A 13,906-nucleotide genomic window follows, 5' to 3' on the forward strand; every position below is an offset into this window, starting at 1 on the left:
TAAATCACTCCAGTATCTTTGTCAAGAAAACCCTAAGTGGGGTCATGAAGAGTCAGACACTACTGGAAAATGATTGAACAACCACAAAAACAACAACAACAATGTAATGGAACGCTGTAATGTCATAAGAAATGATGAAAGAGACAGTTTCAGAAAAGTCTGGGAAGATTAGTGCAAAATAGCATAGCACAAAATGAGCAGAACCAGAAGAATAATCTCTACAATAACAACATTGTAAAGACAAACATCTTTAAAAGACATTAGAATTCTGATCAATGCAACGAGTAACCCTGATTCCAGAGGACCAAGCTTCATTGCATTGCTACCCCTCTCTTGTCATGGAGGTGATAGGCTTAAAATGCAAAACAAGACATGCATTTTTGGACTTGGCCAATGAGGGATTCTTTTTTTTTTTGCTTGACTCTGAATATTTGTTATAAGGAGAGAAAAGGGAGAGAAAATATATTTTCATTCATTGAAAAAAAAAGGAAAAAATGAAAGAGATTCCAAGAAAAATTGTGGAAGTTTTTTGCGTCTCCGTCCTTTGGGGGAAGGGTGGTCCTCCTTAAACACTGATCCTCTCTTCTCCACTACCTCTGCTCCAGGGAGATTGGGTTTGGCTGAAGAAATTTCCAGGTGACCAACATACTGAAATTCGTCCTGCAACCAAGATGGCCTTCTCCAAGGTGAGGAAAGGTTAAGGAAGTAGGAGAGAGATTCATTCATCCAATGTTCCCAAGGCATTTCTGAATAAACTAATGAATAAGTGAATAAACTAATGCCTTGTACCCTGAAGGAATTTACAATCTAGTAAAATAGGTTTAGCTGTCTAATATCACAACATCTTCTGCCGAGTTAGCAAAACCTAAGATTAGAAAGTAGGAAAGAGTTCTACCCTTCAACCTCTGTCCCAAGCCTCGCTTTACTTGTCCTTCCCCCCACAAACCCAATAGCATCCTGATGGTCCGTCTCCCTCCTTTCCCTCTCATTGGGACTTTTCTTTCACAGAAAGCTTCCTCTCTTTGGAAAAGGAATCAGTAGTGAGAGGCTTCCTAGACATCTCTCTCCTTTTTTTCTTTTCCTTAAGGCAGAAAGTCCTTTGACAGCCTCATCCTTCCCTCCCCACTCCTACTCCCCTGAAGTCTGATTGCCTTTTTTTCTCTCCAACTCCAAAATCTCATAGCTGCGGGAGCTCCGCCATGAGAACGTAGCTCTCTATGTGGGGCTTTTCCTGGCTGGGAATATGGACGGGGCTGGATCAGGAGGGCCAGGAGGGGGCATCCTAGCTGTGGTCTCTGAGTATTGTACTCGAGGATCCCTCCAAGATCTGCTCACTCAAAAGGACATGAAACTTGACTGGATGTTCAAATCCTCCCTCCTGCTTGATCTCATTAAGGTAAGGGAGAGGTGTTCTTGGGAGGAAGCAGAGGAAGGGACTTAAGGGAAAGCAGAACAGTCGGGTAGTGGCGATCCCAGAGTCGGAAACTAGGGGCTATGGTTATATCCACCCCACTCTCACTGAACCTCTAACTGCTGCTTCTAAGGGCATACGCTATTTGCACCATCGTGGGGTTGCCCATGGGAGACTCAAGTCCCGGAACTGTGTGGTGGATGGGAGATTCGTGCTCAAGATCACAGATCATGGTCATGGGCGGTTGCTGGAGGCTCAGAGAATATCCTTGGAACCACCCCAAGCTGAGGGTAAAGGCCCTTCCCAAACGTCCCCATATTCCTTGTTCCCTAACAATTCCCTTCTCCTTGCCCCCAGGGACCTTTTATTTGACTGCATCTCTGTTTTCCATCACTCCTCCTAGTGTCTTTATCCCTTCCAAGGTACAATTCGTGGTTATCCCGCAGAGGTGATATATTAGAAGGAGCCCTGGAATTAGACTGGGCTGAATTTCAGTTCTGCTACTTACTACTTGCATAACATTGGACAAGTCAATTCCCCTTTCTCGATCTCAGTTTCCTCATCTGTAAATTAAAGAGATCAGATTGAATAATCTTTAAGTTTTCTACCAGTTCTGAAACATAACGTGTCCTTGTCACTCAACATCCTTTTGGATACCCCAGGCCACAACCGGAGAGGCCCACTGAATGGGCCCTTACTTCCAAGGATCTTTCCTCAGTCCCCTAGGTCCGAGGTAGGAATTCATCTCCAAATCTTCTCAGAGCCTAACTGGAAAGTGAGAAGTCTCCAGAGCTTCTAAGGGTTAGTGGCGAGGGGGCTTAGTCCTTGGAGCAATAGTAAAGGTGAGCTTAGCTCCAGAGTAGTTTAGGAAAAGGCAGTACTATGCATCCCCTTATCATCTGCAAAAAGCAAAGGTCAAAGCCCGGGTTATTTGGAAATCGGGAGATTTGGATTCTATTCCTAGCTCTGCCACTGACCAGCTACACAATCTCAGGCAAATTAGTTTCCCTCTCTGTGCCAAGGAGAACAGTAATAACTCTGACATTAAAGTCATAGTTGGGAAGGGGAACTAATCTGGCTGAGCAGAGGTAGAGTTCAATTCAATTCAGCAAATTAAGTGTCTGTTGTGTGCAGACATCAGTGCTAGATGTGGGAAGAAACTATGTTTATCTTTGGTCTGGTTCTTTGATTTGACCGATATGTGGGTTTGGAAGTCTCATTATGGAAGCTCTCTCCACTAATGCTGACCTGCAACTCTTCTGTAACTTAACCTTTCAGAGAGTTGCTTTGGGGAAACAAGTGGTTAATGGACTTGCTGGTGGGCACACAGCTTGTATCGCAAGACTGGAAGAACCCAGGTCTTTTGGACGCTAAGGGCAGCTTCTAGCCGTTACACAGCACTTCCTCTAGGGAGGAGATGTAATTTAGAGACAATACCCGTCATGATGGAATCTGCAGTCAGGGGGAGTATATGGGATCCATAGATAACTACAATCTGAAATAATACAAGCTAAACATATCACTGAGGTGCAAAAAAAAAGTCATGTCTGAAGTCTGAGGGTTAAAGGGTCATTGACCACTTTGGGGCCAAGGAAGGGTTCCTTGAGAAGGTGATAAGATAAGTTCAGTTTTTGACATGTTGAGAATGAGGGGCTGGCATGCCATCCAGGCAAAAATGATCTTAGGGATCACCTAATCTACCCATTTACCCCTTCTACTCCTTCCTTTTTACAGATGAGGAAATCTTCAGAAAGCTAAAATGAGAAACTTGGAATAGATAATCTTAAGTTCCCTTCTTCTGACATCTTATGGTCTCTGTCTGAGGGAGTGAGGACTCCCCTCTAGGGGGAGAGGCTGTTAAGGAGTTTTGTTGCAAAGAACACTGAAATGACCTTTAGTTTTGACTGAGCAACGAAACAGCTATGACTTTAGGCAAGGTCTTTTTTCCCTCTTGGCTTCAGTCTCATCCTCTGGAGAATCAGAGAATTGGACCTTGTGATCTCGGAGGGCTTTTCCAGCTCCAGCTCTCTGATTCTATGAGAAACAAGTCTCCTGATAGTAGTAGAAACTCATCATGGAACCTGACATGGTTAGTGAGTTGGGGAGAAGCAGGGACTGATATCATGGGATCCTGGCGTTGGCCCTCAATACTGTATGTTAAGAGTTTTCCTTTCCCTCCCTGTCCTGTGACTCCCTCCCCCCTCCCACTAAGACCGCTTGTGGACAGCCCCCGAACTCCTGCGGAATGAGGCTTTGGAACGACAAGGGACCCTGCAGGGAGATGTGTTCAGCCTGGGCATCATCATGCAAGAAGTAGTATGCCGCTGTGAGCCTTATGCCATGTTGGAGCTGACCCCTGAGGGTATCTCCCCCCAACCTCCATTTTGGGCTTGTTCTTTGGGGAGGAAGTCAGTAAGAAGACATCTTCACTTATACGGGGACTCTCCCAGTCCTGGGGTCTAATTGGGCACTCCCTTTGACTTCCCTTCACTCCCAGGGATACTAACCTGGAACCCATTCCTAAAGGCATGGACACCACCCCTAACCCAATGAGTCTTTTCATATCTTAGGGCCCCATTTTCTTACCCTTTCTGAGTCCCTCTTCCTCATACTGGAGCCTACCACACTATTTGGTAACTTGGGGGAGCTATGCCTCCCTGGATTGTTAGGGTGGGGTAGAGGATCTCTATGGGGCAATGTCATCTTCACTTCTGGTTGGGGGGGCAGGCTACCTTAGAGACATTGGGAATTTTGGGAATTACCAGCCTCAGCTGGCACACCCGAGCATCTGGGCCTATCCTTGGCTAGACCTCTGAGGCCAAAATGGCACAGTGTCCTTAGGGTCCCCTCACCCTCACACACAACACACACTATTGAAACTCATCTATGAAGAAGTCACCCCCCAGGACCCCTAGTTCCTAGCCTTATAATGTCCATTGGTCATTTGCTACCAGCCTTCCAGTCTCCCTCACTAGGTCCTCCCTCACTAGGAACCTCTTCAATATCTCAGTCTCTTTTCAATGGATCCCAAAAGGCCTTTTCCTTTAATACCACACTCCCTTCTCTACTACTGTCCCCAACCTTTTCTCATGCATATTTCCCAGAAGTCACTCTTAGATGAGCTGGGATCAGGGATGATTTTGGACTGGTATTTAGATTCTCGACTCTATGCTCTCTTTCCCCACAGAGATTGTCCAAAAAGTACAGAGCCCCCCACCAATGTGCCGGCCCTCAGTGTCCATAGACCAGGCCCCCATGGAGTGTATCCAGCTCATGAAGGAGTGCTGGGCAGAGCAGCCAGACCTAAGACCCACCGTGGATACAACCTTTGACCTGGTCAGGGACTGGAGGGGTCCCAGGAATATGTAGGAGCAGAGTAGCCCCTTGCCCCATAGCCAAGGATTAGCGTAATACTGCACTCAGCCAATGATTTGGGGTTGAGGGAGACATTAGAGTAGATGGTGGTGGGGTGATACTTTTAACTGGTGTATTGTACATGCCTAGTCCCCCAGGGAGGAGGCCCAGAGAATGAGAACATAGCCAGGACTAGGGGTGGATAGGTTAGGTAAGGTAGACAGCTGCCTAAGACATAAATGGAACAACAGGGGACACTTTTTAATATCATGTTTTGTAAGTGCACATATTTTTAATGGCAGATAATTTTGTTCTCTGTGCCCATAGGTACTTATTTTGTGTTACATGCATTGCAGTCACAGCTGAAAACCACCAGTAGACAGTAACACAAACAGTGAAGGTGAAAGAGAGCACAATTTTCAAACAATTGCCTTACCCTGGCTAGGCTCAAAGCTGGTAGACATGAGGAAATCTGTTTGTGAGAACAGGAATTGATGGGAGAGAGAAGGAAGGTCCAACTTTACTGGTTTAACTGCTGGGGGAAGGGAAGAAGGAAGAAAACCCTTGTTGGAGTAGGGAGTGATAGAGTGAGACAAGGAGTTTGAGGTTGGGAGAGGATTAGGGCTACAGCCCTTGGATTGTTGCGGGACTGAGTCCTTAAGAGCCACTCCTCCCTACCTTCTACCCTCAAGTTCAAGAACATTAACAAGGGCCGGAAGACAAACATCATTGATTCCATGCTGCGGATGCTGGAACAATATTCTAGCAACCTGGAGGATCTGATTCGAGAGCGGACGGAGGAGCTAGAGCTTGAGAAACAGAAGACAGACAAACTGCTCACTCAGATGCTTCCCCCGTGAGTGGCTCTGCTGAGACACTTTAGTGGGGGGAGGGAGAATGGCTGCGGTTGGAGGACAAGCCTGAGAAGATATGCCACAAAGAGCAGGGCAAGGAGAGGGTATAAGGGATGGGTGAGCATGAGCTCCAGGATCAAATGGACCATATTCAATCTTGAAACCTCTCTAGAATCTATATGGATAGTCCCTCCAACTAGGGTTCTCTCTGAGAACAATCAAAATTTGACTACATAACTGGATCCTGATTAATGCAAATAATGAATCCCATGAAGAGGTAGCATGCATTTAAATTTGGGCTATCAAAGTTATAATTATGTAAAATATGGTCATTGGTTCCAGCCCAATGGAAATATGAATACAAATTCAAATAATGGGAACGTGTCACAAGATTTATTATCGGCATTAATTGGGATCTAGCTGTATAAGCATGGAGAGAGGCAGGTTTGAATATATTGAAGGCGGCTGATCACAAGCATCCAGGGAAATGATGGGAACATGAGTAAGTGGGATGAGTTAAGGCTTGCTTATCTGAGAGTAAGTAATGCTATAGAAAGTGCTCTAGCTATGAAAATTGAAAGACCTGAGTTCAAATCCTAGCTCTATCTGTGCTTGCTACCTGTGGGGTATTGGACAAGCCACTTTACTTTCTTGGGTCTCACTTTCTTCATCTTAAAATGAAGGTGTAAGACTAGATGACCTCGAAAGTCCCTCCTAACTGTGAGAACTACAGTGTGATTCTCACCAAGCCATCGTGTACCCTCTGCCTTACCCAGTGTCCTCTTTACCAGGACATGGGCCCAGACTTTGAGGTCAGGAATCCTATCTACATTTCTCACCTCAAGTCAGTGGCCAAGTCCTTGAGGACGGATCACCCCTTGGGCATGTAGCTGTCTTTGAACCATAAAATATCTTGAGTTAGAAGGTACCTTGGAGATAATTTAGTCCAACTTCCTCCTTTTTCTTATTTATTTATTTATTTAGGCTCGGCAATGGGGTTAAGTGACTTGCCCTGGGTCACACAGCTAATAAGTGTTATGTATCTGAGGCTGAATTTGAACTCAGGTCCTCCTGACTCTAGGGCCAGTGCTCTATCCACTGTACCACCTAGCTCCCACCTAGCTGTCCCCCCTCCTTTTTCTTATTGTCCTCTCCCATGGAGATGACTAAGGTCCTAGGTACAGGTACACTCTGCCCTAACCATCCCACACAGATACAAGCTGTACATAATTCCCTCCTCCCCAGCCAAACTAGACTATTTACTGCTCCTTAAACATATCCCACCTCTTTCCTCATGCTGTTTCCTGTGACCGGCAGGTGCTCCCTGAGACCTAGCTCAAATGCCACCTCCTCCATGAAGCCTTCCTTGATCTTCCCAGCCAGGGATGATCTCTGACTCTTCTGAGCTCCCATAGCACTTTGTATGACACCTTTGTATGACACCCTGTTCTCATGGTGAGCTCTTTGAACAAGGCAGGGACTATTTTCCCTAGCACTTATTATACACTGTACTCTGCATAAAACAGGTTGCTCAGTGTTGGCCGAATGGACCCCTCCAGCTCTGTACTCACTATGCTCTCCTCCCCAGGTCCGTGGCTGAGGCTCTGAAGCTGGGGATCCCAGTAGAGCCTGAATATTTTGAGGAGGTCACTCTGTATTTCAGTGACATTGTTGGCTTCACCACTATCTCAGCCATGAGTGAGCCCATTGAGGTTGTCGATCTGCTTAATGACCTCTATACACTTTTTGATGCCATCATCGGTTCCCATGATGTCTACAAGGTTGGTGACATGGAGGGGTAGAGATGGAGTTAGAGAAAAGGGTCAGAGGGGTGCTACCTACTCGGAAGACCCAGTTTTCTTTTTGATGCCATAGCAGTTGGGAGAAGAGGGGAAGTGGAAAGTGAGAACTTCAGCTTAAGCAGGGGAGTATTTGGCCTTGGAAGGACTATGGGAAGGGAAGAAGCCAGAATAGAATGGAAGATTCTATGGAAATCAGACACTAGGCGGGGAGTTGGGGATAGCTCATTGCTGGCTGTCTTGGTCCCCAAAGGTGGAGACAATTGGTGATGCCTATATGGTAGCTTCAGGATTACCCAAGCGGAATGGGCAGAGACATGCAGCAGAGATTGCCAACATGTCACTGGATATCCTCAGCTCTGTGGGCTCCTTCCGCATGCGCCATATGCCAGAGGTTCCTGTCCGCATCCGCATAGGCCTGCATTCTGGTAATCACCCCACCCACCAAGAACTCTCACCCCTTGCCAATAAATTTTTTTCATTCCCAGAGCTCCCCACACCATCCTATTGGGCTCCACACCAGGGATAACCTTTTTACCCGAGCCTCTCCCAAATCTCCTTAAAAAATGCACTGGTTCTGTTTTCCAACAACATATCCTCTGTTCTCTCTCTGCTCCATGTCTCTGTGTGTTTCCGTGACCCTGCGCCACCCTATGTCTATAATTAGGCCCATGTGTGGCTGGAGTGGTGGGCCTCACCATGCCTCGTTACTGCCTCTTTGGAGATACTGTCAATACAGCCTCTCGAATGGAGTCCACAGGGCTACGTGAGCTGGGGCCGGGGTGGAGGTTTGGACGTGTTGGGGGTGGGAAGAAAAATAAGAAGGGTTTGCTGTAGTCAGGGCAAGGGTAGAGTTAGGAAAAGGGTTAAAAGAACAGCTTTGGGGGAGGCAGAAAATGATGGGGCACCAGGGAGGAGTTTGGGGTTAGGATTTTGGAGCGTATTCTAAACTATCAATCTGCCTTCCCTCAGCCTATCGCATCCATGTGAACCTGAGTACCGTGACGATTCTTCAGGGTTTGAATGAGGGCTTCCAGGTAGAAGTCAGAGGCAAAACAGAGCTCAAGGTGATGCCTTACAGAAGCAACTGTACAGGGGAGAGTGCTGGACTTGGTCAGGAAGCTCTGAGCTCACATCTTATCTCAGACACATCATCACCATCATCATCATAACTAACATTTACATAGCACTTACTATGTGCAGGCATTGTGCACTAGTTGTGTGACCTTGGACAAGTTACTTATCCTCCCTCTGCTTGTTTCCTCTGCTATAAAATGGGGATAATAATAGCACCCACTTTCCAGGTTGTGAGATTGTGAGAATTAAATTAGATAATATTTGTGAAGTGCTTAGCACACTGCCTGGCATGTAATAGGTGCTTAATAAATGCATGTTTCCTTCCTCTACTATAGAATCTCCCCCATAATGGGATTGTCCCCTCTGAAAACCTTTGGCCTCACTGCTACATCTTTCCTAGTGTGTGGTCTCATTCTCTCTCTCTCTCTCTCTCTCTCTCTCTCTCTCCCCCTCCCTCCCTCTCTCTGTCTCTCTCTCCCTCTTTCTTTGTCTCCCTCTCCTTTTCTCTCTCCAGAAAAGCTAACAATATTCTTTTATTTTTTAAAATTCTGGTGAAAGAATGAGTCTTCAAATGAGAACCCATTTCTAAAAACAATTAAATTAACCTAAAAAGTTGTAACTAATGTCTGGGTTAGTCACACTATGCAGACTACATCCTAACTTTTAAAGATGACTAAATATTTCATGGAATATTTACAAATGTATCAGGTAGTATAGTTCCATTACAATCTTTTCCCCTAGAACTCTCAACGAATATCCATCCTTATTCCTATCCCTTGGCTGGAATAGGTACATTCTCCAGGATACCAAGCCACTATTAGCTCCCTCCCCTCTCCCCCCCCCCAAACACCTCTTACACCCTAGACTAATAATGTAGAGTCATCGCCAAGCCTTGCTCCAAGAAGATACCATTGGTCTCTGGTCTAGCCTTGCCCCTGGTCTGAGACTCCTCCTTGGCTACTACTCTCCAGTTCACTGGAACCCACTCTCCCCTATTCCTACTGGCTTTGAACTTCCTTTCCAGATCTAGCCTCTTTTCACTGTGGTCCTCTGATCACTGTACTAACCTTCCCTCCTAACGCCATACCTACTCTGATTGCCTTCCCACATTTCTCCCCATAGGGAAAAGGCACAGAAAAAACTTACTGGCTCGTGGGGAGAAAAGGATTTGACAAACCCATTCCTACCCCTCCTGACCTGCAGCCAGGGTGAGTGGGCTTGGAACCCTGGAAGGGTGGTGGGGTTGGGGCCCACAGAGATGTTAAGATTGCAAGTGGAAAAGGTTGAGGAAGGATTTGATAGTTTCCTATTACTATTACCATCCTCTCCAATTTCTCTACATCTCTTTCAGCGGTCCCTTGAGCATAAGTATTGGGAAATAAAAGAACTAGATAATCTTGAAGGCCCCTTTCCACTTTAAATCCTATGGACAGAGGCTTTTGTCCTTCTTGTCCCCTCCCCTCCACCCCACTTCTACCACCCTACAGCTTCTGATACCTGTATTTCTCCTCTACCCCAACTACTGGACTGGGAGTCAGGAGATGTGGGCTCTAAACTAAGTTGTGACCTTGGACCAATCATTTTTCTCTTAGTTTCAATTTTACCATCTGTAAAATGGAGATAATAACTTGCCTCATTGGGGTGTCATGAGAAGCAAAAGAGATAGTACATATGAAACTGTTTTAGAAAGTGCAATGTAAAAAATCAAATAAATAAAATTTTAAAATAATTTTAAAAGCATAAAGTCCTCTCTATAGATGTGAGATATTATTGTTGTTGATATCATTGTTGTTGTTGTTTTAATTTCCCTAGGGCCAGTAGCCATGGCATTAGTTTGCGAGAGATCCCTGAAGACAGAAGGAGGAAACTGGAGAAGGCACGTCCACGGCAATTATTGGGAAAATGAGGAGGTGGCCTCAGGAACAGGTGACTCCTTTTTCCTAAACCCCATAATTCCCCCTCTGTGGTATCCCCTGTAATGAATCCTCTCTGCAAATGCCTCCTTTGTGGACACCTGAAATCTATTTCATGACCACTCCTCTATGACACCACTTGATCATCTTTCTCGTTATTTTATTTTTAAAAATTTTATTTTTAATTTATGGAATAAAACAAGCATTTCCATAACATAGTACAATTAAAAAAAGATGATTGCACGTGAAGCTGCAAGTCTACTGTATACAACTTGCTATTCCTTTCAAATATACAACAAAAATATCATAAATTTCTTTTTTTTCCTTCCCCTCATCTCAGAGCTGGCTACCATTAGACACAAATAGGTGTGTGTGTATATATACATATATACGTGTGTGTGGATGTGTATGTATGTATATTTGTATGTATGGGTGTACAATTATTCTATACATGCTTCTATTTATCAATTCTTTCTCTGGATACAGATAGCATCTTTCTTCATATGTCCTTTATAGTTAATTTGGGCATTTATAGTAGACAAAAATAACTTAATCGCTCAAAGTCATTCTTAAAACAATATTGCTGTTACTGTATACAATGTTCTCTTGGTTCTGCCCATTTCGCTCTTCATTATTCTGTGCAAGCTTTTGAAAATAATGTTCAAATAACATTCGAAGTTATAATTGCTATTTGTGAATTTCCCTCCATCTTATTTTTACTCACTATTTTCCTTTTCAGCCTCTCTTTTCACCCTATCTCTATTACGTTACCCTCTCTTCTTACGCTCTTATTCCTTATTTTACCCTCCCCTCTAAAAGTCCGTCCCTTATCTATTCACCCCACCCTCCCAATCTTAATCAATACACCCTTCTAAGAGTCTCTCCCTCACCCTATCCCCCCAGTTTTCTCACCTCTCTAGAAGTTCAGAAGACTTCTACACCTTATTATATATGTACTTTGTTTCTTCTTCAAACCAGATAAGAGTAAGGTTCCAATGTTACAAGCCCTCCACCCGCCCTGTTTCCTCTGTATTAGTTCTTCCATTCACACCCAGTTTACTTTCTAATGCCTTTCTCTCTCTCTCTCTCCCTCAGGAGGAATATGGTTTGTACTGTTCCTGGATGTCACACTCTCATGGTTCCCTGGTGTCATTGAAGAGGACTGAGGCCTAGAAGGGATAATGACTTGTTAGAGGCCATAAAGCACACTTGTAGCTAGGTTTTCTAAAGTCCCAGACCCTTTGAGTTGGCTCAAAGCCAGGGCCAAGCGTCTTCTGGTATACCTGATGCCAGAACCAAAAGATTCTCAGATTGTAGAATACCTGACTGCAAGTTTGTTTCGTGACTCTTGACAAGTAATTTTCCTTCTCTATAAAATAAGGAGGGATTATACAATTTTCAAGGTACCCTTTGTACTCTGACCCTCTGACATTCAATGGGTCTTGATCCTGAGACATTAGAACATTGGTTACTGTTGGATTTCTGGAACTCTAGAACCTCCTACGCTGAAGTCTCCTCTAACTGCAGAGATTTCCGGGGCTTCAGATCAACCAGCCACCAAGGGCCTTAGACCCTATTCAAACTGAGAATTTTTAGTCATTTGAGCTTCCAGCTTCAAACAATTCTGCAACATGGGAGGTCCCAGGGATTCAAGAGGATTTTGGACCATCAGAACCCGCAGGCCCAAATGGTCTGAGGACTTTGGAACTTCAAGCATCAGAAGATCCCAGAGGTTTGGAAGGGTAGCGATGGACCTCCCAATGAGTGCCAGTCCTTGGGGTGACTTCAGATATTCCCTGGTTGCATTCCAAGTGACCAGGTTAAGACTATATCTTGGGGAAAGCTATTTTCTGGCCATTCAGGACTGAGGGCCTGGTGCCATGGGTTGGGAAAAAAAAATGTCTTCTACTAGGCTGTGAAGCCAGAAGACTGATGACTCAGTGGTTACTGGAGCAGGACTGAGTGGGTATAAAAATGGAAGCAGCCTCCCTCACCCTTTCAATCATGCCTAGCAGCCATGTCATTGCAATCATGAGTGATCTCAGAACACAAGTCATAATATACAACTTGATCTTGAAAAACGATTCCAACAGTAGACATTCTTCATATTATTTTGTCGTCGTTGATGTTCACCATAGCTGTCCAAGGATCATTCCAAGCTTGATTTGACATTTGGAGAAAGTTGTTATTCAACAAATGTAATACATCATCTCACACCTTATTTATGATGTGCTCAGAAACAGCTTCTCTCAGTCTAGTAGGGGGCTCTTCACCATGTTTATGTGAAATCAGCTTCTCAAAATTAGAACCACTGTTATTTTCATGCTGGGTCCTCTTGGATTGCATTTTTGAGGAGATCTCAAATACTGTTTATACATTTCTCATCCAGAGTTATCAGAAAGGCTCAGATCTACATTTTAGTGTTTCCTTCACTTAGATTCCACGTGGTTCTCCCCTCCTTTTTCTCCAGACAAGGTAGTGTGTACTTCAGGTACTAGGGGAGAGAAAGATGCCAGCTGTCACTCCACAATCTCTCCAGACCTTGCAGTACTCATAAGGTCAATGCTTTAGCATATCTATCTCAAGTTTGCTGCTCTGTCACTTAATCAAGGAAGGAGATATGAAAGAGACAGAGATGGTATCCGTGCGCTCATAGCCACCCTTACCATAGGGTAAGAGACAGGGAAGCCCTTCCCCCATCCAGCTTCTGAGAAGTAACTCAAAGATGCCTCCTTATAGCCATAAAAGAAAAAAGAAAGGAATGTAGTTCTGTCTCTGCAGCCCCTGAGTCATCCATTTTTCTGACTTCTTCATTATAAGACTTTTAGTTATTTCATAGTACCAGCCTCTCAGTCCTAGATGGTTGGAAACCAACTCCCCCTAAATTTCCACATGGTCACTTATTTGAACTAAAACCAGGCAGACACTTTCTGAGCATGCTTCTAGGACTGGCCATCACAGGCCAATCAATCCATGCTACACTAGCATTGGGCTTTCTGTGAATTCTGGGATTCAATGCCTTCTACTTCCCTCCAACTAGTATCCCCACTACAATCCACCCACCTAGGAATCCTGGGACTTGAGCCAGAGCCAAACTACAGAAGATAATGGGATTAGGTACTGTGACCTCAGAGGATTTCGGGACTAAAGTCCTCTACTTCCCACCTTGCTGGGAACATTGGCTGTCAAGAGGTGCTGAGGTCATTGCCCTCCAAAGACAGAGGATTAGCTACTGAATAGGATTCCCTTCTACACCCTGGGTGGGGTTGGGCAGTAGGGGATGGAGGAGGTGTAAATGTTTGAGGTGTGTGTGTGTGTGTGTGTGTGTGTGTGTGTGTGTGTGTGTGTACATGTATGTGTACCTGTATATGGTGGGAGTGGTGAGGGGTTTGGGTTCATCACTCAGGGCTTAAAAGATACCTAAGTGCACAGTTTAGGGAATATCTTAAGCCGCTATTTAGAAACTGGACCTTTTGCACATGGGAGAGAGGCAGTGTG

General features: G+C 44.8%; 1 protein-coding gene across 1 annotated transcript in view; it reads left to right on the plus strand.

The window, feature by feature from the left end:
* Window positions 1-12,643, plus strand: part of GUCY2D (guanylate cyclase 2D, retinal) — a 36,259-nt gene extending 23,616 nt beyond the window's left edge. Inside the window, exons 7-19 of the mRNA XM_027857195.1 lie at window positions 606-686; window positions 1,184-1,396; window positions 1,545-1,701; window positions 3,624-3,773; window positions 4,599-4,747; window positions 5,458-5,621; window positions 7,208-7,400; window positions 7,672-7,846; window positions 8,086-8,184; window positions 8,391-8,485; window positions 9,618-9,703; window positions 10,308-10,421; window positions 11,504-12,643. Coding sequence (XP_027712996.1) covers window positions 606-686; window positions 1,184-1,396; window positions 1,545-1,701; window positions 3,624-3,773; window positions 4,599-4,747; window positions 5,458-5,621; window positions 7,208-7,400; window positions 7,672-7,846; window positions 8,086-8,184; window positions 8,391-8,485; window positions 9,618-9,703; window positions 10,308-10,401 — 1,656 coding nt within the window. The 3' untranslated portion in view covers window positions 10,402-10,421; window positions 11,504-12,643. The remainder of the gene's footprint in view (window positions 1-605; window positions 687-1,183; window positions 1,397-1,544; window positions 1,702-3,623; window positions 3,774-4,598; window positions 4,748-5,457; window positions 5,622-7,207; window positions 7,401-7,671; window positions 7,847-8,085; window positions 8,185-8,390; window positions 8,486-9,617; window positions 9,704-10,307; window positions 10,422-11,503) is intronic.
* Window positions 12,644-13,906: the final 1,263 nt, after the last annotated feature.

This window comes from Vombatus ursinus, unplaced genomic scaffold (genome assembly GCF_900497805.2).
Source record: "Vombatus ursinus unplaced genomic scaffold, bare-nosed wombat genome assembly UNPS02011916.1, whole genome shotgun sequence".
In the NCBI taxonomy this organism is placed as follows: domain Eukaryota; kingdom Metazoa; phylum Chordata; class Mammalia; order Diprotodontia; family Vombatidae; genus Vombatus; species Vombatus ursinus.